At 47.6% G+C, this 25057-nt stretch overlaps 1 protein-coding gene across 6 annotated transcripts in view; it reads right to left on the bottom strand.

Moving 5' to 3' along the window:
• ME3 (malic enzyme 3) overlaps positions 1 to 25057 on the bottom strand; it is a 179629-nt gene that overhangs the window by 16120 nt on the left and 138452 nt on the right. For all 6 annotated transcript variants that reach the window (XM_008540396.2, XM_008540405.2, XM_070625619.1 and 3 more), the window contains one exon: positions 6109 to 6218. In XM_008540396.2, coding sequence (XP_008538618.2) covers positions 6109 to 6218 — 110 coding nt within the window. The remainder of the gene's footprint in view (positions 1 to 6108; positions 6219 to 25057) is intronic.

Below are 25057 nucleotides of genomic sequence, written 5' to 3'. Positions count from 1 at the left end.
CAGCTTCTTTGGGGTTTTAACTGATGCAACTGGCTCAGGGGAAGGGCTCAGAGAAGCCAAGATCAGACGACTCCTGGGACCCTGAGGGCTGGGATCACCCTGTAGGTGAAGGCCAGTCTCGGAACACAGGACTTAGTGAACAGGAAGGTTTTAGGGGTTGGGGAGAGATCCGAGTGAAGAGACCAGGAGACGTGTCACTGTGAGAGACAGAGAATGGAAAGGCCAGGAACCCCTGCTCAGTGTGTGTGGTGGTGAGAGGAGGGAGCAGCAGACCCCTGAGAGCTGGAAATAACCCCTGGTGTCTTGTAAACAGGACAAATCAGCTGGACAAAGTCTCTAGAGCTGTGCCATTCCTTCCCATCTGCCCCTTTCCTACCCTGGCCTCTGACCCCTGGGGAACTTTGAAGCATTTCGCAAAGTGGGTGACCACTGCCCAACGTCACTCCTGGGCCTTGGGATCATCTAAGGTGCCCGTGGAGCAGGCTTGGCTCTGGGCACAGTGACCTGGGGGAAGTGAGACTTGAGGCCTTAAAGACAAAGAGAAATTAGCCAAGAGCAGAAGAGTGTTCTAGATAAGGGGACCAGCACATTCAAAACCACAGAGGTGGTAGAAAATTCATGGAAGAATGAATAACTCAATGGGCTGAAAGAATAGGGTATACATGGAAAGTGGAGAGAGGAGAGTGAGGCCCTGTTTCCCTTCTTCTCAGGCTCCCCCAGTCCTGTGCTCACACTGGTTCTTCTCCTCACTGTCACCAAAGTCTGTCTGTCTTGGGTCTCAACCATTCCTCCCTCCCTCCCATACTTAGTGCTGGGAGCCTACATGCACCAAAGGTGTAAGTAATAGGTACTAGAACTCAGTACTATAACATGCTTGTCCCTGCCTGTGTGTTACTACAGTTCTTACAACAACCTGGTGCCATAACCTGGGTGATGACGGAAACACTTAATGAATTGGTGTAGGCTCCGGCTGACCAGAATAGATGCTGGCCTTATAAAAGTATCCTGGTCATTCTAGTGGTACTGGCTGATTATCAGACTATTATGTCCATTTTACAGATAAAGAAAAGAAGGCTGTGAGGGTTTAAGCCACTTGGCCAAAGCCACAAAGCGGAAAGTGGGGATTCAGACCTAGGCTTGTCTCAATCCCATCTCTGACTGTTAAGCACTCTGGCTTACAAATGAAAACTTGAAAGTATGAGGGGTGATGATGGCCTGACATACCACACATACCCTGACCGGCCCTCTGGCCCCAAGGATGTGACACGGCTTGGGGCAATGCAGGTCTATGGAAGGCTGATGGGGTGGAGGAACCCTCTGGAGCTCTGTGCCCAGTCACACACCATGTGGGCAGCTAGTGGTGGTGGCTGGGGGCCCATGGGCACTCGGCCAGCAGCATCCTGGACCTGGCTCCTTTGGGAGGACACAACTGCCTGTCCTTCAGCGTGACCATTCCTCTTGTTGTTCCCCTTCCAGGTCTCTCTCTCCTCCCCTGAGATCAGCGATGCTCACCTGGTTGCAGCTGAAACAACAGAAGTCACCTGAGCCTATGTCTTTTCCAAAATGCCTGAGGAGGCTGCTATCGATGAGTCTGCATCCGCATCCCCGCTCACCAGGAACCAGCCTGCGGCAGCTCCTGAGTCTAAGCTGGGGCTGGGTTGGGGATGGGGAGAAGGGACACAGCAGGATGGCTGGGACACGGTTCAAATCATGTGCCCAAGTTCCTGCTCAGTACCAAGCATGGCCCTGTCCTCTTGGAGCTCAGTTTGGGGGGATCCTGAAGCCTTTAGTCACATCGCAGACGTGAGGCTGGGCTGGTGTTCAGAGCAGGCAGCGTGGCCCGCCTCGTTTTCATGTGGGCAGCCTAGTCCCAGGCCCCACCACGTGTGGGGTCCCAGGCAGATTCTGACCATGGGTCCTGCTCAGGTGGACTAGGCCTGTCCCCAGCCAACCCACGTGGCATGGTTTTGGTGTCTACCACTGTGATTGCTCCCTCCCTCCCTTTCTCCCAACCATCTCCAATTCTGTGCATACAGGTGTTCCTTTTCTACTTTTGAGCACGGCTATGTAGTTTTATGTTTAATTTCTCTTTACTTTGCATTTGGAGGTAAAGGAGGACAATTCTAGCATGAACTTCATCTTCTATGTTGCCCCATTAGTCCTGGAATTCCTCACCAGTCTTCTAATTGCCCACTTAACAATAAGAATACATATCACAGGATTCTGGTCCTAGATTCATCCATCGCTAACCAGCTAGTGATGTGGGCAAGCCATTCCCCTCTCTGGACCTCATCTTCAGGTCTGTAAACAGTGGGAATCAGAGTAGTGAATGGGAAAGAGGAGGAGAGCAGCAGGATGCTGGAGATCAGTGACCCCACACTTATGCAGCGTCTGGAATTTAATCCTTAGCAAGAAGACTGGCTGCATCATCTCACCCACACAGGAGAAGAGGCAGATGATGTCATGGAGAGAGCAGAGAATTCCGAGTCAGAAATAACCAGGTTCTAGTCCCAGCTTTGTGCCTGCCTGGTTATGCCACCTGAAGCAAAACTTAACCCTTGAACTTCAGTTTCCTCATCAGTGACATGGGACAGCAATGTCTGTCCTCTCCACAAGGGAGAGAGGGGTGTTGCAAGGAAGTTGAGAGAGAGCGTGAATGAAAAACTTTTCAAACCTAAAGTTCTGTGTGCGTGCAAAACGTTATCATTTGCCACAGCTTGCGCTCCCTGGGAAGCAGGTCCTGAGACATGTGGAGAGTTTGGGGTGTCATCAAGAAGTGCCCTTGGGATCAACACCTGGAGAAAGAAGGGGGAGGAAGCAGGATGGGGCAGAGGGAGGAGCTGGGCTGCCACGCAGTCCCCAAAGCCTCAGCCAACCCCTTGGGGAGCTCTGGAGTTAAAGTGTCCCCTCAGGGTTGCCCTGTGTTAGGCCAAAATGGTTGGGCTCTTATATTTCCTCATCACTGGGTGACGGCGGCCCCCGGCAGGGCAGGACCGTGGGTGAGGCAGCTCTCAGTAGCTGAGGCTCCGCCTGACGCAGCTGACAGCCCTGCCGGCAGCTGGGGCAACAAGTCTCTTCTTGAAGGAAGATTTGGGCGCTGCACCCCCATGCCCACCTCTTTACTATTGTTAGCTATTCGGTCACACCTAACTGTCAGGCTGTCCCCATCAAAGCTTTGATATTATGGAGCCCCTGACATTCTGGGACTATTTGCCAGCTTTCCTCATGCATTCTAGATTAATGACTTCAGTCTTTACTTTCTGAGAAAATAATGGGAAATTTCTCTTCTGTCTACTGTGGGACCCAGAAAACTGTTCCATTTGGCAATGCCTGGGAGGGAAATGCCTGGGAGTTCTACTGGAACTGGCTATAAGCAGGACATAAAAAGCAGTGAATTTAATACTGAATTGATTTAATTAAAAAAGTGTGTATACATGAGGGTGTACACATGAGGATGCATATACATCTGAGTACGAGCACATGAGGGTACATTCCTATGTGAGTATATGTGTGACAATGTGGACAAGAGAGAGGCTGCAGGAGCATGTGTCCAGTGTAGCCACACCCACAGGAACCAATGGGTGTGCTTATGAGAATGTCAACTTGTGTGTGCAGACTTCATTCATTCATTCGTCAAACATTTATGAAGCATCCATAAAGTGCCAGGTACTCTGCTGGGAATTGTGGAATGGGAATAGAAAAGACATGGTTCCTGCCTCTGGAAGCTTATTGTCTCTTGGGGAGACAGACAACCCAGTGCAGGCATTTGGGGTTCACTGTGGTAAGTAAACAGACAGAGGGGAGCACAGGTGGCTGTGGGAGCACTGGGTGGGCACCACAATCACACTGGGGGGAGGAGGCTGATGGGGGGCCTTCCCTGGGGCAGACATCCTTGAGCTGAGTCTGGGAGGGTGAGTAGAAGTTACTCAGGCAAAGATGATGGGGAAGGGAGCCCCAAGCTGATGAGGAAAACTTCCACCTGCAGAGAGAACTAGCTAGGAAGGAGTATTGGAGGAAAAGTGAGGGTGGGTCAGAGGACAGAGAGAGACAGTAGTGGGGTGGAAGTGGGGTACAAGTAGGCAGATCCCTGAAGCCTTCGACTTGCAGTGAGGGAGTGAGAACTTGCTCATGAAGTGGGGGTGGGTCCTGGCAGCAGTGTGGGAGCAGTGGGGGCGGATGGACTGCAGGGCCCGGATGTGTGCCTGTGCCTGTGTTTATGAGAATGTATATACATGTACCTGTGTGTGTTTGCACATCTGGAGTCTGTGCACCCACACGGACTTGTTTTCCGCTTCTACCCTCCCGCCTTGGCAGCCCAGGGGGCTCAGAGGGATGGCTGTCCTGCTGCTGACTCATGGGTGAGTGCCGTGACGGGGGAGCTGGCAGGTGTTTCCTCCAGAGCCACAGGCACATCCCAGCCCCCTGTGCTGGCAGTGAGGTGACCTGAGGGCAGTGAGTGAATACTTCCCTCCCCCAGCCTGTGCTCCTGGACTGCGCTGCCCTGTGTATGCAGAGTGCCCCACTTGTCTGGGTGAGGCTGAGCTAGCAGCCAGTGCCTGTCCCAGCCTGTGCATCAGGGCCAGGGGCACACAATGGTGACAGGCTGAGGGCTTACCATGTGTCAGCTTTCTCTTTCTGGGTCTCCCCTCTCTGGGAACCCACTCTTCAGGCACCGAAGTCATACATTTTGGTCTTAATTATCTAATAATATGCTTGGCTGTGCTATCCTGCCTCTTGTAAATTTAAGACCAATACAAAAAAACCCCCACATTTATTGCATTTATTTAGCCCTTAATGTGGACCAAAAGAAAGAAGGCATTTTGTTTTGCAATAAGAGTATAAGATTTGGGAACAGCATGGTAAATGATTATGAACTTGGAACTTAAGAGTCCAAATTTCAACTCTACACTTACTGGCTACGTAAGTTACTTACTCTCTCTGTGCCTCAGTTTCTTCATTTGTGAGACAGAGATGATAATATCTCATAGGATTAAATGTGTAAAGTACTTAGAACAGTGCCTGATGTATAATAAATATTCAGCTCTAAAGCCTAGCTATTATTATCTGGGTTTGAATCCTCTTAGGTTTATCTCTAACTCACTTGACGAAAAGTTGTGATCTCTTTGGGCCTCATCTGCAAAATGTTGGCCAATCTTTTACTCCCAACACCTGTTCCCCACCAACTTGCTCTTTTTATCTGACATGCATCCCTGGTTTTAAAAGATTTTGCTTGCCAAACTTCATTTGTTAAATACTACCCTAGGTGTCATCAAGGTTTCTCTTAGGCTTTATAAAATACTAGGAATAGCTCACAGTGCTCCTTGCTGAAAACTCCTGGATCAGGTGAGATGATCCCTGAGGGACCATCCCTTCCACTCCATTTTCACCTACTGGTACCATTTTAGCAAGAAGCAAGTGCCTTCAGATATTTCTGGTCCATAGAACAGTAACCAAGTTGACCCTGAACTAGAAGATGCTTCCTATTGGCTTCTGGAGTGCTCTGGGATCCTGCTGCCAATGTCTTTTGGGGTCACTGCACATTCTAGCCAACTTAAGAGAAGGCATTGTCCTGATTCCCTGACAGGGATACACTTTGTGTTTGGGAAATCCAAGGGCAAGTTGTTGTGTCTGGAAAGGGCCATTTTTATAGTCATTGATGCTTTGGTCTGACGAATCCTATGTGCTAGTACTTTCCATATACTAGCTCTTTCGATTTTCACAATAATCTTCCAAGGCAGTTATTCTCATCCCCATTGAGTAGATGATGAAACTAAGGCTCAGACACATGAAGTGTCCAAGTTCAACCAGCTAGAAAACGACCTCATTGTTTAGTATTTCTTTCATATATTAAATCATCTAATTCTTACTTCCCTCTGAAGCACTAATGGGCTCCATTTTATAGATGAGGAAACTGAGGCTTAGCAAAGTTAAGGGACTCGTCCAAGGTCACAGATCTAAGAATTAGCCCAGTGGGAATTGAATCCAAGTTTAATGCTCTTTCAACATCAGCTGCTGGCAGCAAACCAGCACCCCTGCCTTTGGCATCCAGGGGAGCCTGGAAGAAGGCATTAGTCCTTGGTGGCTTTTTCAGGTGGGGTAGAAACCTACCTTGGATGTCATCGTTGAACATGCAGTATTTGTTGCGGTATTTGTTGAGCAGGCGGAAGGCATTGGCATTGGCAAAGTCTTCAAACTGGATGAGGCAATTTATTCCAAACCTGTGAGGAGGGAGAGGAAAGAACAGATGATTGCCTCTTGGAGGCCCATCCCTGGCAGATCTCAGCCTGTACTGGGGAGTGAGGAAAAGCAGGCCAGCCAGTGGGCGTGTGTGGCATGGCTCAAGTGGGTTTTTGCCACCTGGATGCCTGGGCTCTGCCTGTCCCATTATGGATGAAGGTGGGGAAGGGACAGAGAAGGGCACTGGGCTTGGTGGTCAGCTGAGCCCACACCATTGTCTCTAATGTGGGCTGGTGGCTCCCATGAGCTATAAATGGCAGATACTCTACTGAAAGGGCTGAGATGGGGCCTGCCTTCTCTGTGTCCTGCATCCATCTGAAACCCCAGAAGAAATCTCACCCCAAACCCAAGTGCATGCAGAGAGCCTGGCTTCCCCACCATTGGGGCCTTGGGAGCCTCTGCAGCCTCCCAATATCTCCCTGGGTGGATGGATCCTGAGGCCTGGAGTTCTTCCACTAGACACTCTTCTGGGTTCAGGCATTGTTCCCTAATAGGTTGCACGGAAGGCTGGAAAAAGCCACTACATTAATCCACTGTCATATACTAACACCTTGGAAAGACTGTTCCCCAACTTGCTGGTACAGAAGAATCAGTTAGTGAGCCTGTTGAAAATGCAGACCACCAGGCCCCTCACCCAGAGATTCTCACTCAGTGAGTCTGAGGCTGGGCTCAGGAATCTGCATTCTTCCCCCTCCAGCTTTACTGAGGTATAATTGACAAATAAAAATTGCATATATTTAAGGTGTACAATGTGATGTTTTCATATACGCATACATTGGGATTGCCATAATTAAACTAATTAACACATCCATCACCTCACATAGTTAGCTTTTTTTTTGAATGATGAAGACATTTAAGATCTCTCTTAGCAAACTTCAAGCATACGATACAGGATTAATTATTAACTGTAGTCACCATGCTGGATAGGAATCTGCAGTTTTAGCAACACCCCAGATGGATCTGATTCGGACAGTTTAGAGACCTCTGAGAAGCACATCCTGGGGGTCGGGGGTGAAGACAATGCCCACTAGGCTGCTTGAGATGCCTTATTTAAAATCTTCGCCAGAACTGTCTCCTATATTTCAAGGTCAGGGATAAGTCTGTATATCTTAAAAGATGACTGGATTTGTAACCTATTTCTCCCATTACACGGTCTGTGAGGAAGCTGAGAGCTCAGTTTTCTGCTCTTCAGAGGCAGGTTCCCTCAGCCTCGGCCTTCTGCACACACCTTCCCCTGACTCCATTCCTGCTCTTTGATCCTGGTTTTGATAGCTTTGTGGTATTGCGTCTCTTACTGGAGTCTTGCTGGAAGCAAGCGTGGTATGAATTATTAAAAATTACCTAATACATAGACAAATAGGTTTCATCTCACAGGTCAGTTTGTGACTAACAGCATCTGAGGTCATGTTCATTGAGAAAAAAGTGCCCTGATTGATCAGCAAGGAGAGTTGGGGCATACGATAGAGCCAAGTGGCCTGCCATTCCCAAACTGGTGTGAACTAGAGGCTTGGGATCAGCCTGGGACCAGCTGTGGAAAGAAACATTTATGCCCTTGCTAGAGTGGGTGGGGCACAAACTTCTGTGTGGGTTTCCTGTGCTATTGGGGGCATCTATCTGATGAGGCTGTTGGCTATGAGGGGGTGAGTAGCACTGCAAGGTCCAGAAAACATTTTTTCCAACCTCATAATTTTGTGCATGGCTGACCCGATATAGTAAAAATGCCAGTGAGCAGGCAAATATTTGCTCCTACCTTGGTCCTTCCAGAACCTTAGTGAGTTGGAGCTGTTGGTGGGGGGATGTAGAGATGGGAAAATGTTATAGGGGCAGAAATGGAGAGACAGAGACTTGCCACAGTCCAGGGGTAAGAGTTCCGGGCTTGGGGCAGGAGGCGTGTGGGGCTGACCTGGTTCTGTCACATACAATTGAGCAATCTTGCCCGTATCCCTTCACTTCTCTATTCTGCCTCAGTTTCCCCATCCATCAATGGGCACAATAAAATTTGCCTGGCCAACTTCTGTGGGCTGTTGTGAAGATTAAAAGCTGAGGGTGACTTTTGAATTGTAAAGTGCTGAACACATGTGTCATATTGGCCATAATTCTTATTCACACGCACAGAGCAAGTGCTTATGGGGTTGGAGGCGGGGCGGGGGGGAGGTGTTCGCTGCATCTCCTGACCCACCATGTACAATGGATAGAAATGATAAATAAAACCTTCTGGGCACCAATATAATGCTGTGCTCACCAAGCCAAAATTCACTGTGAATTTTTGTTCAGGGTGTGAATTTCAAGTATTTGGACTGGGACGGGGGAACAGAATGTCTTTGGTTGCTGGTGACATTTTGCTATATATAATCCTCACAAGACTCGCAGTGTTGCTCTACAACTGGCCTGGAGCTAAAATGCTGAAAAGGTCAGACAACAAAACAATGTGATGCACGTTCTCCTTTCTCTCTCTGTCTCTGTCACACACACACACACACACACACACACTCTCTCTCACACACACACACTTGACCTTTAAGCAACACCACTCTGAGGCAAAAATAAGGCAAGAATTATAAATAAATACCTTTGGTTAGTGCACTATTATCCTCTCATATTAAATTCAGTTTCACATAAGAGAACCTCCTCTGGGAGCAATTTGCTGAGATACTGAGTAAAACCTCCTTCATTCAGGTGACTGTAGCCCTGACTTGGAATTGCAGAAAAGGCTATGTGAGTCACCTGCCCACAGACTCAGAGTTCCTAGACCTCCTTGGATGTAAGGACCTCTACAGGCCGATCCACCTTGGACACCCCTCCCCAGGGCTGCTCCCTGGACCTTTCCTCACCAGGAACCACTTCTGTTCTAGACTTTCACACTGCCCATTTCAGTCTCTGACCACAGCCTCTCCATCCATCTCCCTCACTTCCAATATACCTGTTCTTTGTCTCCACTGGGACCTTTGGGCTCTTCACCATTTTTCCCCAATTCCTTAGCCTCTCTCTTATGGCTTTCCATGAAAGCAGACAACTATCCAGTCTGAATCAAGGGTGGTTACTTCAATCACTCTCTTAGCATCGTCCATCCATCCATCTGTCCATCCATCTGTCTATCCATCCATCCATCCATCCATAAGCATCTATTGAGTACCCTTGACAAGCTGATACCATAATTGTTCAATAAATGTTTTAGGAAGGGGTAGACACATGAAGGAGTTGGTGGAAATTTTGCATTGTGAGTTTGCCTGCCCACTTGTTAAACTAACTAAAAGCCAATTAAGCACAAAAACAAAATTTCAAAGTAAAAATTTAAACAGCTTAGGTGAAAAAAACTTATCAATTCATCCATGTACATTCAAATACAGGTAATGGACTTTCACCATAATATCAATTTAAATGTTAATTATAATTGTCATATATTCATCAAAATACTACTCCTAACAACAGTAACAAAAATAGCTAAACTTTATTGAGTGTTTATTACTTTCTGGACATCATGCCGAGCTCTTTACAAACTTTAACTCCATTAACCTTCACATGACCTTAGGAAGTAGGTGCTGTTTCAGAGAAGGAATCCTGAGCCACAGGTGCAGAAGCTATTTGCCCGGGGGTTATTTACTCTCCTGCAGCTGGAAAGTGGTGGAGCTGGAATCTGAATCCAGCTCTATCTGACTCTAGAATTTACCTTAGTTTAGTTTCAATAGCAGTATGAATTTGAAAAAGATAAAACTAAGTAAATGATAAACTTGAGTTTCTTTCTCCATCGAGAAAAATGGTGCCACGTGGTGAAGAAAACACCGAACAGAGAGACAGGAAAAGTGCCTTCTCTCTCTGTCTCTGATGGAAACTCTGAGTCTTGGGTGAGTCTCCTTTCTCTCTGGGTCTCAGTTTGCTGCTCTGAGAGTGTTGGAGGAGTTGCATTAGCTACTTAATGTAGGGTTTGAGTAGATACACTAGGAGCTTCACTCAGATACTTCCCCAAGTCCAAAGTAGGGAGGTCTGACCGTTCTGCCTTTCTGAGCAACATGTGACAGGAAAATCTTGAGTCAGTATTTCAGAGTCCTTTTTGAGCTGAAACACAGCAGAGCAGCTGAGCGAGCAGGGCCGAGGCAGCCACCCTCCAGGACAGACAGCTGCCCAGCAGCCAGAGGCCCTCTGAGCGCGCCCTACTCAGGGCTCTGGGCACTGCCCTGATTTTAGTGCTGGCAGCCTACGGCTGACCTTCTTTTCTGCCAGAAGCCACCCCTCACGCGGCAGGCTCCTGCCTATCTGTCCCCTTCTGCACTTCTGAACTCTTCACCCTGAAGCCCTGGCAGGGGCTGAGGAACATCTGATGCTTCTCTAGTGGAGAATTCCTGCAACGGATAAAGAGGCACCTCCCCAAGCCACACACAAGCTGCCCAGACGTCTCAACTCTGGGACTTGGCTGGGAAATGGCCTCAGAACTGCCAGGGAAGGCATTCCAAGGCCAGGGCTCACTTAAAGACACAAGGCTGATGGCTGGATGCTTACATTTCTTCCCCCCCCCCCCCCCGCCCCCAACCCAGCTCTCAGGCGAGAGGAAGCCTACAAAATGGCTACCTGTGCCTGGGAGCCCTAGTGAGCTGTGTGTGACAATGTGACAAGACCCAGGCCAGGCCCAACAGAGCTGGGTACCTGCCACCTGGTATCCACTTCCCAAGGTAAGGTCTCTGGTCCTTAAGGACATTCTGAGGCGACTGCTCTGCCCTTCCCCCCAGCAAGCTGCATGAGGGATGTGGTGAGAGCAGAAGATTCCAGGGGCTGCAGACCTGGTTTCTCTGTTCTGTAGGTCAGGACCTGCCATTCTTGCAAACACCTGGGTCTCACCTCTTTCAGGTTGAGCAATCACGAGAGACCTGGGAGAAGCAGGTGAATTTGCTCAGCCTGTCTCCAAACCAGATGGCTAAAAGCAACAGTCATATTTCCATGGGAGCCCACTCTGTTTCCCTGACAAACCACACACACACACGACTCCCACAGTTGAGTGCTCAGTGAGAGCATCATTCTCACCCAGCAGAAAGCTACTTCTTTTTTTTTTTTTTTTTAAAGATTTTATTTTTTCCTTTTTCTTCCCAAAGCCCCCCGGTACATAGTTGTATATTCTTTGTTGTGGGTCCTGCTAGTTGTGGCATGTGGGACGCTGCCTCAGCGTGGTTTGATGAGCAGTGTCATGTCCGCGCCCAGGATTCGAACCAACGAAACACTGGGCCGCCTGCAGCGGAGCGCGCGGACTAAACCACTCGGCCACGGGGCCAGCCCCAGAAAGCTACTTCTTTAATTTATTTTTTCCTTCCAGGAAACAGAGCTGACAGAATCATGAAAGCTCTAGGTCTTCGTTTCTCTTTTACACATTCCATTAAACTCTAGTCCCTTGAGATGCTCTCAAAAAGAGGTTCCATGGCTAAAAACATTTGGGAAACTCTGAATGTCACATATAACATTTGCAATGTATATTAAAGGCTCTGAAAAGTCCTGCATGAAGAAATCTGTTAACCCAGCATTTTCTAAGCTTTTTTGACTAGAGACCTTATGCTTCTGCATCCCACCCTCCCCATTATGGCAGAGCACACAGCCACAGATACAACTCTCCCCAGAAGGAACTTTGTACCAGGTGGGGCTGGGTGGATTCGGGGCGAGGCCGCCTCTCTCTGCGATTACTCCAATCGCTCCTTCTTGCCAAGGTCCTACAATAACTGACCTCACCTCCCCCATGTTTACTCCCCCTCTCCTAATCCATCCTCTATATCTTTTAAAACACAAATCCGGGGCCAGCCTGGTGGCACAGTAGTTAAGTGTGCACGTTCCGCTTTGGCAGCCTGGGGTTCGCTGGTTTGGATCCCAGGTGCGGACATCGCACGGCTTGGCACACCATGCTTTGGCAGGCGTCCCACATATAAAGTAGAGGAAGATGGGAACGGATGTTAGCTCAGGGCCAGTCTTCCTCAGCATAAAGAGGAGGATTGGCAACAGTTAGTTCAGAGCTAATCCTCCTCCTCAAAAAAAAAATAAATAAAACACAAATTTGTGCAGGCCACTTATTTTCTGAAAATCGTTATGGGGCTCCCATTGCCTTTGGGATTATGTCCAAACTCCTCAGGTTGAGTTCAGTTTGCCCCAACCTTAATGGTCAACCCCCGCCCATGTCTTCCAACACCCTAGGCACATCCTACTTCCCAACCACTGTGGGCCCTCGCTCAGCTCCAAATCTTTGTTCAAGCGCCTAGAAGGCCCCCTTTCACTCAGGCCAACTCCTACTCAAATTGGAAGGCCCAGCTACAATGTCACCTCTTGCAGGTGACCCTCAGGTAGCAGTAATTCTTCTCTTCTCTGGACTGCCACGATACTCTGGACATATCTCTGTCATAGCATACAACACACTGCATCACAATTACTTATTGACATTTCTGTTTCAATTATTAAAGAAATGTACAGGGCAGAGTATCCTCTTTGTGCCAGGAACTATCCTAGGTACGATGTAAAAATTCAATTCAGCAAACATTTCTAAGTGTCCACTGTGAACAAGGGAGGGTCTTACCTACCTGCTGGATTATAAAGGCAAGTACAAGAATCTCACAGTCTGATGGGGACAGAAGAAAATAAAAAAAGCAGTTGCAACACACTGTGGCCAGGGTAATAATAAAGGTGTGTGCTAGGTATGTGGGAGCCTCAACAGGAGCAGGCAGCTCTGCTGGGGGAGAGGCAGCGAGGGCTTCACAGGTGCGGCCTGAAGGAAGAGTGGGCGGTCATGGGTAGATTGCATGGGGTGGGGAGGGAGAAGGGCGTCTCAGGCAGACGGAGCAGCATATGCAGGTGGAATGAGAGGAGAGGGCCTTCCTGGAGCCACAAGAAAATAAACAGAGCTGGAGCTTGGGAGGGGAGAGTGAAGAAGGGAAGGAGGTAGGGAGAGACGAGGCTGGGTGGAGGCCAGGGCTGCCCCTTTACATGCCTAGATATGTAAAGGCATGTCTGAGGAATGGCCACATTATTCTGGGATTTTTGCTTGAAGTTCCTGCTTCCTGTGACTGTCTTGTTACTCGATGGGAGTTTTCCCTAGTAGGCCAGCATGCCAGCACAGGAGCCCGCCAGTCTGGCGGCCAGACCGGGGCACACCAGGGGAATCTCCCAGAGTGGGGCCTGGGAAGGGAAGGGCCTCAGAGGTCCACCCTCACCCCCTGTCCTCGGCTGGAATCCCTTCCACAACTTCCGTGCCAAGCGGAGCTCTAGCGACCATGGAATAGCTTCCAGTGACCAGCAACCTCTTTCCATCCAGTGTTTGAAATCTCTGCCTTATATGGCACTGAAATCTGTGTCCTTCTGACTTCCACCTGTTGGCTCTGCTTTTTCCCTCAAGGCCACATAAAGTAAGTCTACTTAATTGCTTGTCCACTGAACAGCCCTTCATGTCTTTGAAGATAATCACTATGCCTCATTCCACTTGGCTTTCTCTTTTTCAGGCTCAGTATTCCCGCTTTCTCTAATCCGTGGTTTCCAGTTTCTTCACCTACCGAATAGTTTCCCTGTCATCCTTGTGGATTCTTTCCCAACCCCCGCCCCAGCAGAATGAGTCACTCCCTCTGCATATCTGTGGTGGAGCTGTGGTATGAGGGCTTCATATTCATTCCTCCTCTAGGCTATGAGGTCCTGGGGGGGGACCATGTCTTCCTGGCATTCTGACTGGACTCTGGCTCTCCTCCCATCTCCTTAGGATCTCCTGCATCATTACTCCTCTCATCTCTCCTCCATACTGGCTCCTTTATCTCATATGTACATCTTCCATCTCAGTTCCATCCTTCCTTCAGTCCCACATCCCCCAAAGGCTGTCACCTCCCTCTACTTGATAGCCAAGCTTCTTGAAATTCGGAATCCCTGACATTTGCTCCCCTTCCATTTACCCCTTAACCCCCTGCAGAATGGTTGCCTCCCCACCGCTCCACTGAAAGACATCAGGCAAAGGTCTTCAACGATCTTCTAAACTCCTGCTCCCGTAGACACTTCAAGCTCCCTGTTTCACTTGACATCTCAGCAGCATCTGACACTCCTGCTCTGCAGGCCCACCTTCACCTCACCAGTTCCCCTGCTCACTTTCCTTGGCTGGACTCTTCCTCTGCCCCTCTCTGCTCTTTGGATGTCAGTGTGCTCCTGGGGTTCTGTTCTTGACCCTGCTTCCTGGTCACTGCACAAGCTCTGCCTGAGACCCCCATCCAGTCCCATGACTGCAACTACTCACAATACCCTAAACTTCACGTGCCCCTGTGTTGAGCCTCATATACAGTCTGCTGCTTCGTGAACATGTCCACTTGGACGTCCCAGCACCTCAGACTCAGCGTGTGCCAGCCTGTCTTATTGAGTAAGTTTGCCTATCTCTGCTTATCCCCAACCTCGGTGAGCACTGGACACCACCCTCCCCCATCCTGAGCTCCTCTTTCTCCTTAATCTTCCATATCTGGCCCATTATTAAACCCTGCCCTTGATAACCGTCACCTTCACAGGCTCGGTACCTACGATGTGCCAGGCTTTTTATATACATTATCTCATGGAATTCTCACAACCGGACTTCAAGAAAGGTATTATTATCCCACTCTACTATCAGCGAAGACTGAAACTTAGGTTAAATAACTTGCCTAAGGCCACACATTTAGTAAGTGATGGAGCCAGAGTCGCCTGGTCTCAAAGCCCTCTCCAGTCCCCCACACTCTGTCCTCCTCCACGTCTTTTATCCAGCCCCTCCTCTCCCGCTCTGTCCCCATTGCCTTGCACCAGGCATGATGGCTCCCTGGGGCTACATGTCTTCCCAGCTGTCCATCCCATCACCCACTCTGCTGCCTGAATGAACTTCCTAAAGCACCTGCCACTTTCCTGCTGAGAGCCGCTCTGTGGGTCCCCAGTCCCCAGACTGTCTAGGACCTCTGAGGCCCTTCCCTTCCCAGGTCCCACACTGGGAGATTCCCCTGGTGCGCCTGGGTCTGGCCGCCAGACTGGCGGGCTCCTGTGCTGGCATGCTGGCCTACTAGGGAAAACTCCCATCGAGTAACAAGACAGTCACAGGAAGCAGGAACTTCTAAGCAAAAATCCCAGAATGATGTGGCCATTCCTCAGGCACTGCGCTGACGGCAATCCCAGGCCAGACAGAAAACATTTCAGGAACAGTATGGATTTCCTCCTCAATTTCCCTGTTTGTCTGAGTTCCCAGGCAAGCACGCAAATGGCGCCAGAAAGCCCAGTGCTGGGAAGAGGATGGAGACCGATCTGCTGACTTCTTGACCTCTCAAAGGTCAGAGGCCAGTATTGGGTTTTTCCTCAACTGTCTGCTCATAAGCCCGCACTTTTCCCAGCCACCAACCCACCGGCTGGCTTGGGGGGGTCAGCCTCAGCTCTGATTTGCCCACAGATGGTATGTGTTAGTTGTCATGAGGTCGCTGATGTCCTCCATGAAGCTTCTCTGACGAGTTCAGCCCATTCTGATCTCTCCATTCAGGTGTACGACCGTAGTATTTGTACCATACAGTCTGTCACACAATTGCATCTAGACCCCCCTCAGAGCCGAAACTGCCCCTCTCTCATAGAACCGGCTACATTCTACTTGGAATTACACAGTTCGTCTAGGGGTGGAAGACAATAAGGTCGGAAAACCCAGTCTGTGTTTGTGGGCTCTGGGGACCAAAGTGAGCCAACGTCAGGGAGGGGAAGAAAGGAAAGACTGAGCCAGGTAGGAGACAGACTAGATCATAGAAGGCACTAGGCAGCGTCCTTGAGGGCCGAGGAGGGGTCTCCCTCACCGCTGTATGGTGCGACAGCTGAAGAAGGAGCTCTAACTGACGGACTTTCCTGCCCCCTGCTCTGGACAAATCAGCTTCAGACCCCCCTGTCAGAAGACCACATGTGCTGCTGTATGCCCAGGGCCTGTGCTTACCTGGCTCCACAGTATTGTTGAGCGATGACGGCAGGAACGAATGAACGCAGGGAACAGTGCCTCCACAGGAGTGCCCGTCACACACATCCCATCTCACCTCTCCAGCGCAATCTCCTTTTCCGGGGGCCACAGCGGCAAACCATCTTTGTATCACAAGCACTCGAGAATTCAAGTTAACACCAATGAGGCCACCAACCGAGGGCCTTCCCAAGCCAGGCTGGGAGGGTGGGCAGCAGAGGGTCTATGGGGATTGACCCTAGGTTTTGGAGTCAGATGGGTTTAGGGTGAGCCCAGACTCTTCTAATTTCTAGCTGGGTGATTTTGGACAAGTTGCTTAACCTTTCTGAGTCTCAGTTTCTTTATCTCTAAGGGCTGCTGTGATAATTAGATGTAAAGTACCCAGCACAGAGTAGGTGCCCTGTAAGAGCGAGTGCATCAGCAGTAGCTCAGAAAAAGCCATGGCTTTTAAATCCAACTAAATGTCCCAGGCCCTTCAACCACCATACTCCCCCATCAGCCTTGACTGACACTGCAGGCAGGGCTGTTAACTAGGCACATGTTAAATCTACATAGGTTCAGCAGTAATTATTTGAGCACATTTCTATTTTTCCCTAGTCAATTATAAGCTCTTTGAGAGAAAAGTCTATTTGTGACTTATTGCTGTTTAATAAATATATGCCCATTGAATGAATGAATATGTGGATGAACACATGAATAAATAAATAACTGAATGCCGCCCTGAACCATTTTCTGATTATTTTATGTGTCCATATTACATTCTCAGGAAGAAGTGAATTCTTCCGGACACGTCTTTTTGTATTGATCACACTCTGGAGCACAGAGAAAGCACATGGTAAATATGCACTGAATGGAAACTTGGAAGAGATTTCATGAATTATATGAATGAGAACAAACAACTGAATGGGTTCCCTTTAATTCCTACTGCTTTTATCATTAACTGACCGTGGGGAAATAATTGTCTCTCTGGGTCTCAGTTTCCTCACCTATAAGTGACAGGGTGGGTTCAAACGAGCAGGCTGTTTCTTGCTCAGGCATTCTAAGACTGTGAGGTTCCAGTGCAAGGAAGGGCCAGGGGGAAAAATGAAGTGAGATACAGACTGGGCCACAGAAGGCATTCCTAAAATTCAGTGCACACACAAATACTGAGCAGTGACCCCCTCTGCTGAGAGGGACTCAGAGTGTGAACACTCTCTTGAAACATCACGCTCAGGGCTTAGAGCTAAGAGTTAGGCTCCTTCAAATCTTTTAAAATTAAAATAAAATCTTGAAACTTTCTTTGTAGTCTAGATGCCCTAAGCTTAGGGGTTTTCCTTTGTTTATATGTTTTAAAACCACCAGGAGAAGCTTGGAGTCAGAGCCTCAGCTGTTCCCCTGAGGGCTGGGTTGGCAGTTTGTGGAGAGGCCTGCAGGGGGCACCCAGCTCTGGTGGGTGGATGAAAACGAGACCACTGGCCATTAGATAGTCAAGAAGGAAGAAACAGGGAGCACCAGTCAACTGACCCAGACACTAGGGAGTTTTCCCATCACAAAAAAGAAATGATAATTATGTGATAGAGGTGTTATGTAATGCTATGGTGGCAGTCATATTGCAATATATTAATGTATCAAATCAATACATTGTATACCTTAAATGTACACAATATGTCAATTATATCTCAATAAAAAAAAGGATGCTTCCCTCTCTGATGGTAGCTAAAGAGTTTTGAAAATGGGAGTTGATGGCTGGTCCCTCCATAGCCCCCGCTATGGTGAGAAGGGGTGGGGTACCAACTCTGACCTGGAATGAGCTGGAGAGAGAAGATGTGAGTATGTTAAGTAGAAGAGTTTTCCTAAGACCTTTCTACCATTTATCCTCCTTGCCTACTGTATCAAGAAGGTGTCTGGAGCATGTTGGACTGTCTTTTCTTTTATGTAGAAGAACAGAAATAAGGAGTATTCAAGTTAGAGCGTGGGTTCTGGAATTGGACTACCTGGGTTTACAGCTTGGCTCCACCATTTACTAAGGCGTAACCTTGGACGAGTTTCCTAACCTCTCTGTGCCTCAGTTTCCTCATCTGTAAAGAGTGCATTCATTCAATAAGTGTTTATTAAGAATCCATATTGCACTAGGCATTGTTCTGGGTGCTTGAGAAACTGCAGTGAACAGAAGAGTCAAAGATGCCCTCCCTAGGACTTCTATTTTATCACTCGACCTACTTAATAGGATTGTCGTATTAAATGAGTGAACATATGTGAAGTGCTTTGTTGTCCATAGGAGCCCAGCTTAGCCCAGGACTCAAATCACCACTGGGTATAAAGGGTGGGATGCTTGCTTGCTTCTTTCTTTCTGTCTTTACTGAGCTTTTTTTTTTAAATGCAAGGAACTGTCTTTGAGAAAGAATTGCTGCTTAACTCATTATAAAAAAAATCCATTATTTCTTCTAATTACAACAGAGACACCTGCACACAAACAACGAACCTTTCTAGAAATGAATGGCTCGGAAAGCACAAGTCCCCAGCAAGCTCATCCCTTAACGGTAATCACTGTTGACAGCTTGGTGTATATATATCCAGATGTTTTTTTCTTTACATAACTTATCTTGATGGAATCATTTGTTTTTAGGATCTTTTTCCAGTTACCCAATTTGATTAAAAAACAATCTGGTTAAGCCTAAAAAATGCATGCAGTAGCATAAGAAGAGACTGTGTCTGTGTATGAATGAGCAAGACATGGAGAAAGAGAGACAAAGAGACAGTGAGAGTAAATATACCACGCCATGGGGTTGTCTGGAATTGCTACATCCTCTCGGCATGGAATGACGAGGCTTGGATCTGGGAGTTCCAGTCTTAGCCATCTCCTTTCTTTCCCTAGAGAAATGCATCAGCAGTAGCTCAGAAAAACCTTCCCTGATAAAACATCTTGGTGTTGCAGTTCCTTTCTGGATAATGAGGAGTGGGAATGGTCAGTCTCTGAAATGTCCACAGGCAGTGATTTTTGAGGATCTCAGATTACTTCATTCTTGTAAAAAATATCTCTTCAATACATTTAAATGTAGCTGCTTTATAATCTTTCTCAGAATATCCTTTTTCTTGGGGTTCTAATTCTTCTATTAGTTGTGTAACTGATTTTCCCACATTGTGGATAGCTTGCATGTGGATTATTGTGAATCATGAACTTATTTTCACTGGAGACTGGTTTTTGCCCTCAAGGAATCCCACACAGTGTGGGTGGTGGGAGTGTCCCTACAGAGAAGTTTTACTTTCCTTCTGCCAGTTTCTCCAGCCACCTCATTGGTAGGGGACAATATTTTATACTAATTCCTTAACTTGGGAATTTTTGCAGCATGTGTGTATTATAAATGTGGACTCTATATCAACATGTGGTGAAGGCCTGGTGTTTTGGTTTCCTCCAAGAGACATCTTTTTCCTCTCACAAGCCACTCCTTGTCATTTCTGTGGGTTGGGGAGCAGAGCCTATTTCTTCTTCATTGGAGGAGGGGCAGCCATTTGAGGCTCCCAGTTTTTTGTGGGACTCTCAGTGCCAACATCTTGCCTTGTACAGGCCTCAACACTGGACCCTACCTGGGTGTGGACCCATATCCAAGCCTGAATGATGAGAAGGAAGCAGCCATGAAAATGGAAGGACATTCAAGGCTTGGCAAACAGCAATCATGTAGGCAGTGTGTGCGGCTCGAACAAAAACGACCTGTTGAGGGAGAAGCAAAAAGGCCAGGGTGCCTGGGGCTCAGGGAGCAAGGGAGAGAGTGGTGGGAGACGATGCTATCACAGGCTTCCTTCTAGCCTCAACAGCAAAGGACAAGGGTGTCACAGGCGTAGCCTCTTAATAAGTCAGTGTCAGTGGGCTGATCTTGGGACAATTTAGTAATTTTCTATCCTTGGGCAAGTTTCTGTTTCTCATTTCTGTATTGAGAAATGTGTCCTACAAAAAGAAGTTAGCTTATGCAAGGGGACAATGCTCTCAGGATGGGGGCTCTGTAAGGCCCTAACAACACTCGGCTGACATAACTGCAGAAAATAAGAGACCTCACTCCTACATGTACATACGAATATACTCAATGCCTCTCCACCCGGCGTCGGGGGCAGAGTTAAACTGAACAGGTGTGTTTGGGGGAGGAGAAGACCAAGCGTTTACTGATTGCACACACAGGGATCTGAAAATGGAGATGGATCACACCCAGTACTTCCAGGGTTGTTTTTTCTTCTTAAGACTAGCACTGGGGCAGAAGATTTGGAGACGAGAGGGAAAGTATTACTGGAATGGAGGGGATGGATGCGTGGGGGTGGGAGGAAGTGATGGATGTATTCATGGATAATTTAACCCCAGTGTGAATGCATGACTGGGGGCACCACTACAGCGCCGCCTACAGGAGAGCGGCTTTGGAAATCATCTAAATTAACGATAATAATAGCAAGGATTATCTAAGTGTTTACTCTTATCCAGGTATCATGTTAAGCATTTTACACGGATTGTCTCATTTATCCATCATAAGCACTTTACAGGTTAAATCTTAAAAGTACATTTTAGAAATGAGGACACTGAGGCACAGATGGATTAAGTAGCTTATTAATGAATGGCAGGTGAGAGGTTCAAACTCAGGCAGTCTTGCTCTGGAGTTCATGCTTAACAACCACTGTTGTTAGTGGGTGGGATCTTCATAGGATCCCCTTTCTTAGGCAAGGTACTTACACTTTATAGGCTTCAGTTTCCTCATCCCTTAAAATGAAGCTAATAATAGAACCCACCTCAGAGGGTTGCTGTGAGAATAAAATGAATTAATATTGAATAAATGGTTACATCAGAGTCTGCACATAGTAAGCAATTGAGTAAAAAAGGGTTGTGGTTGTTATTATTATTAATCCATTGAGGAAAATTAGGGAAAAACCCCCTTCTTCCTCCATCCCCTCTGCCACAATCTGAAGCTTTCAGGTCTGGGCATGATTTTCTTCCTATTCTTGATACCAGGTGATAAAATCTGGCTGCTGAGAGAAAATGGAAACAAAATAACCAGCTGGTGTCACTGAATCCCCCTCCCCACTCAGTGAACCTCCTTGCACACATTTCAGCCTCAGGCCTGAGGCTGGGCTTTGACTAATGAACCTCACACCCTCTAAATTATTCAGTTGGCGTGGCCACCATGGAAGTGAATAGGTCCCAGAGAGCTGCGTGCTGGTTTGCATTTTGCTACAGCCTTCCAGCCCTTTCTGTGACCCAGAAGAGATTCCTTGCAGGTGTGAGAGTCCGTTGTCATGCAACATCTGGCTCCTATTCTGATGGGAATGTGTAGGAGCTGGACTGTCAACAATTAACCGCTATAGGCTGAGACTGGACAACTGTCCTGCTTCTTCAGAGGTCAGACAAGCTAGAATGAGTCCCAAAGTTCCATCCTCTGAGCTTCGTCAGATGTGGTCAAATTCATAAGCTTCAGTCCATTCTAATGGATAGGTAGGCTAGTGAAGGCTTTCAATCCCTCAACCAACCAACCAGCCAACCACTCAACTCCCACCCTCACCATTTACTGTGGGCCACCACGAGTAAAATCATCCTCCCTGTCCCCAGGAACAACCAGTCTGGTAGAGACATGACAGAGTCGTAGGACCTGGGGAGTGGATGATCTGCAAAGTCCACCTAGTCCGGCTCGTGCTGATACTTGATCCCCTCTACGATAGTCCAGGCACACCTTTGCCCAATCTCTGCTCTGACTGTGAAAAGTTAAAGACCAAAAAAGCTTTAAAGGAAAGCTCTACACCATTATAGCAGAGATGTCACAACGCAGTGCATGATTAATTAGCAAATGAATTAGACGAACAATAAGTGACTCCATGATTACAAACATGGCAAGAGTTTCAGGCCAGGCTGGTCAGGGAAGATTTCCCTGGAGGGCAGAATTTGCTATGGGCAGAACTACTGTGGCTTCTGTTCTTATCTTCGCCCACATACTGTCAATTTCAATACTCTTGTTGCTCAAGAACCTTCCATAGTTCCCTATCACCCTCTGCATCAAGTGCTAAATAAGGTATTGTGTGGATTGGTAGTTTTCAAAAATTCTCAGCAGAATTCTTCTTTAATTAATGAAATCTTGAGCAGAACCATGATACAGAAAGCAATTAAAAACAATGAAGTGTTTCTTCAAGTGGTTTAAATTTTATATGGTTGGTGGGACATACTTCATTTAGAGCAGCTCTGATGACCTCTTTAAAGGCCCGGGGCTTGGGGAAGCTTGGTTGAAAAACCACCGGATGAGACAGCTGAAGCCCTTTCCACTTCTGAGCTGTAATAACTATGATCTTCTGCCTGGATTTTGCGGCCTATCATAGCCTGCCCCCTTCCTACTTAACCTTATTTTGAACCCATAAACATTCCTCTCTAGTGGGGCCAGGCTTCTAAAGTCTTCTGCATATTCCTCGCCTTTCCTGTGTTCTTGCTTTTCTCATGGTATATCATCTTTATGGAATGCATTCTTTCTCCTGCTGCTTACTCAGATTTGGCCCCAAATTTGTATAATTTCCATCTCTTCCCAGACATCTCTGATTACTCCTTTCTCTGAATTCCCATTGAACTGAAAGTCAACACTAAGTAGCTGAGAACTTAACTCTTCTCTAATTATTTCCTGTTCAACAATTTTGTCTTCTCGGAAGGTCTGTAAGATTCATGAGGACATGGCCCGCGTCATTTCTTTCTTTTGAATCTCATTAAAGTGCCTTGTAGAGTGTTGGGCATGTAGTCATTATTCAAAAGCCCTGGGAAAGCATGATTAGATACAGTATTTGTTTGTGCTGCTCCTAGCTTTCCTGGAGCTTCTATGATGAGTTTTCTCACCTCAGTGATGAAAATAAAGCTCAGGTCTCAGAGTGCTGGCTGCCGTAGGAACCTGTTGTTCCTATCCCTTTGCCAGAAAAATACAAGTTTGAAAAGTGAAATTCCAAAAAATACACATATTTGTTGGGAGGATGATGTGAGTTTCTGTACTTCCACAGGAAGCTTTTATAAGAAATCCCCTGAACAAGACAGTTATAACTGTCTTTACCTAACTAATGCACTCGCCATCTCCCTCTTTCAAACTCATTAGCTGTCATAAACTCAAAGCTTGAGGCCAGGAAATCAGGCCTGAGTGTGTGCCTGGTTGGTGAGGAAAGGCAGGCCTGATCCCATCCCATGATGTGTCTTCCAGGCTGGGGGGCCCAGATGTATGAGTGCTTTCCCCATGTGGGAAAAGGTAAGTATGCCAGGCCTGAAAGCAGCTCAAGTTCCTCAGGGCAAAGGGGATTCCAGCAGAAGCAGCAGGCACAGCCCCACTGGGTAGGTTTGCAGACTGTCAGAGCAGCAGGTGCCTTGTCAAGATGGACTGCCATGGCAGGGTGAGCCCCGAGAATGTGCTGGGTCTTTCCTTATGTAGGTCCCTGGGGGAAAGACATGCGGAAAGTCTCTGTATTGGCCCTTATGCGTCACCTCAGGCTCCAGTCTGACTCTGAAAGTGGAGTGAGCTGGGGTCGCTCAAAACATGCCTTTTCTGGGGATGCAGTCCATCAGAGTTTCCCAAACTTCAGTCTTTGCACAGCTCTATCAGAAGCACCAAGAAAGCTTCAAAAATACAGATGCTCAGGCCTTAATCCAGGCCTACCGGCATAGGGGCCGGGAGTCTGTATTTTTCATGACTCCCCTGGTGATTTGGGTGCCAAGCCAGCTTTGGGAACCACAGTCCAGGATTCACGTACCCTCTTTTATTTGATCCACTACTTTGTTCCAGTGTAGGGTGGGGGTGGGGTGTACCCAAGGCAGCATATTCTTGAATGTTTTTGTAACTCAGAAGAAGCAGCTGCAGTTTCATGTGGACTGAATAGACAGGCTTGGTTTAGCTCTTGAAATATCCTGAACACCTGGAGAAGAAAAATCTTCCACCTTCAGGTTCCTTTGGCCTCTGAGTTGCTATTGAGCTGTAGGAGTCACAGAAGGACCAGCAAGTGTGACTGCTCATAGAGTCACAGATGCTTGGGCCACTAGGCTCCTCACACATCCAGGACAGCTAAAGCATAGCACACGTGCTGCATGCCTCATTCCCCTGCTCAGGGAAGACACTGCTAATCAACCATGACACTCTTCCCTGTTGAACCTAGAGAGGCCTTGGAATCCCAGCAACCAGAGCTGGCACAAGGAATGAAACCTTTTCACCCTCCTTGTCATTCCTACCAACAATACCCTCGTCTAATCCTAAATTTTGTTGAACGCTTTGATTTGCAAGGCATGGTTCAGAAAATGGTGGTGAGACACAATCTCTTCTCTGTCTACTCTCTATCTCTAGGTGAACTCAATCACTCCCTTGACTTTAAATACCATCTATGGACTGGCAACTCCCAGCTTTATATTTCCGCCCTAGAACTCTTCTTGAGCTCCAGACTTACATGGAGACTCAGAGCCTAAGAAAGCTTAGAGGTCAGCTCTCAACTCCAGTAGATACATAAAAATGTCTTCGCATGCAAAGCTCCTTGAGAGCAGGACCGTTTCCCTCTCTACGGACTGCCGACCGTACCTGGCACAGCATCTTGTATACAGCAGGCACTTGGGAGATGACTGTCAATTTTATATGATACATTTCTCTGCTTATATGACTAACTGTGTTATTCTTTTCTCTGCCTTCTTGCGTCTCCTGAGCACAGTCTCCTATAACGCTGGCTGCCCCATTCCCTGTCCCTCCCAGCCTGGATGGGGTGTGGTAGTCTGTTATATTGGTGGCTCCCCAATGAACCATGCCTCTTGATATTTACGTCTTTATGTTATCTTTTCCCTTGGAATCTGGTATGGACCTTGATTTGCTTTAACCAGTAGAATGTGGTGGAAGTGGTACTGTGCCAGTCTCACTATGGTGTGAGCCTCAGGTATCAAGTGTAGGA

Source organism: Equus przewalskii, chromosome 6, assembly GCF_037783145.1.
Source record: "Equus przewalskii isolate Varuska chromosome 6, EquPr2, whole genome shotgun sequence".
NCBI lineage: Eukaryota > Metazoa > Chordata > Mammalia > Perissodactyla > Equidae > Equus > Equus przewalskii.
Note: the sequence above shows the minus strand (reverse complement) of the source record. Positions and strands in the feature narration are given on the sequence as shown.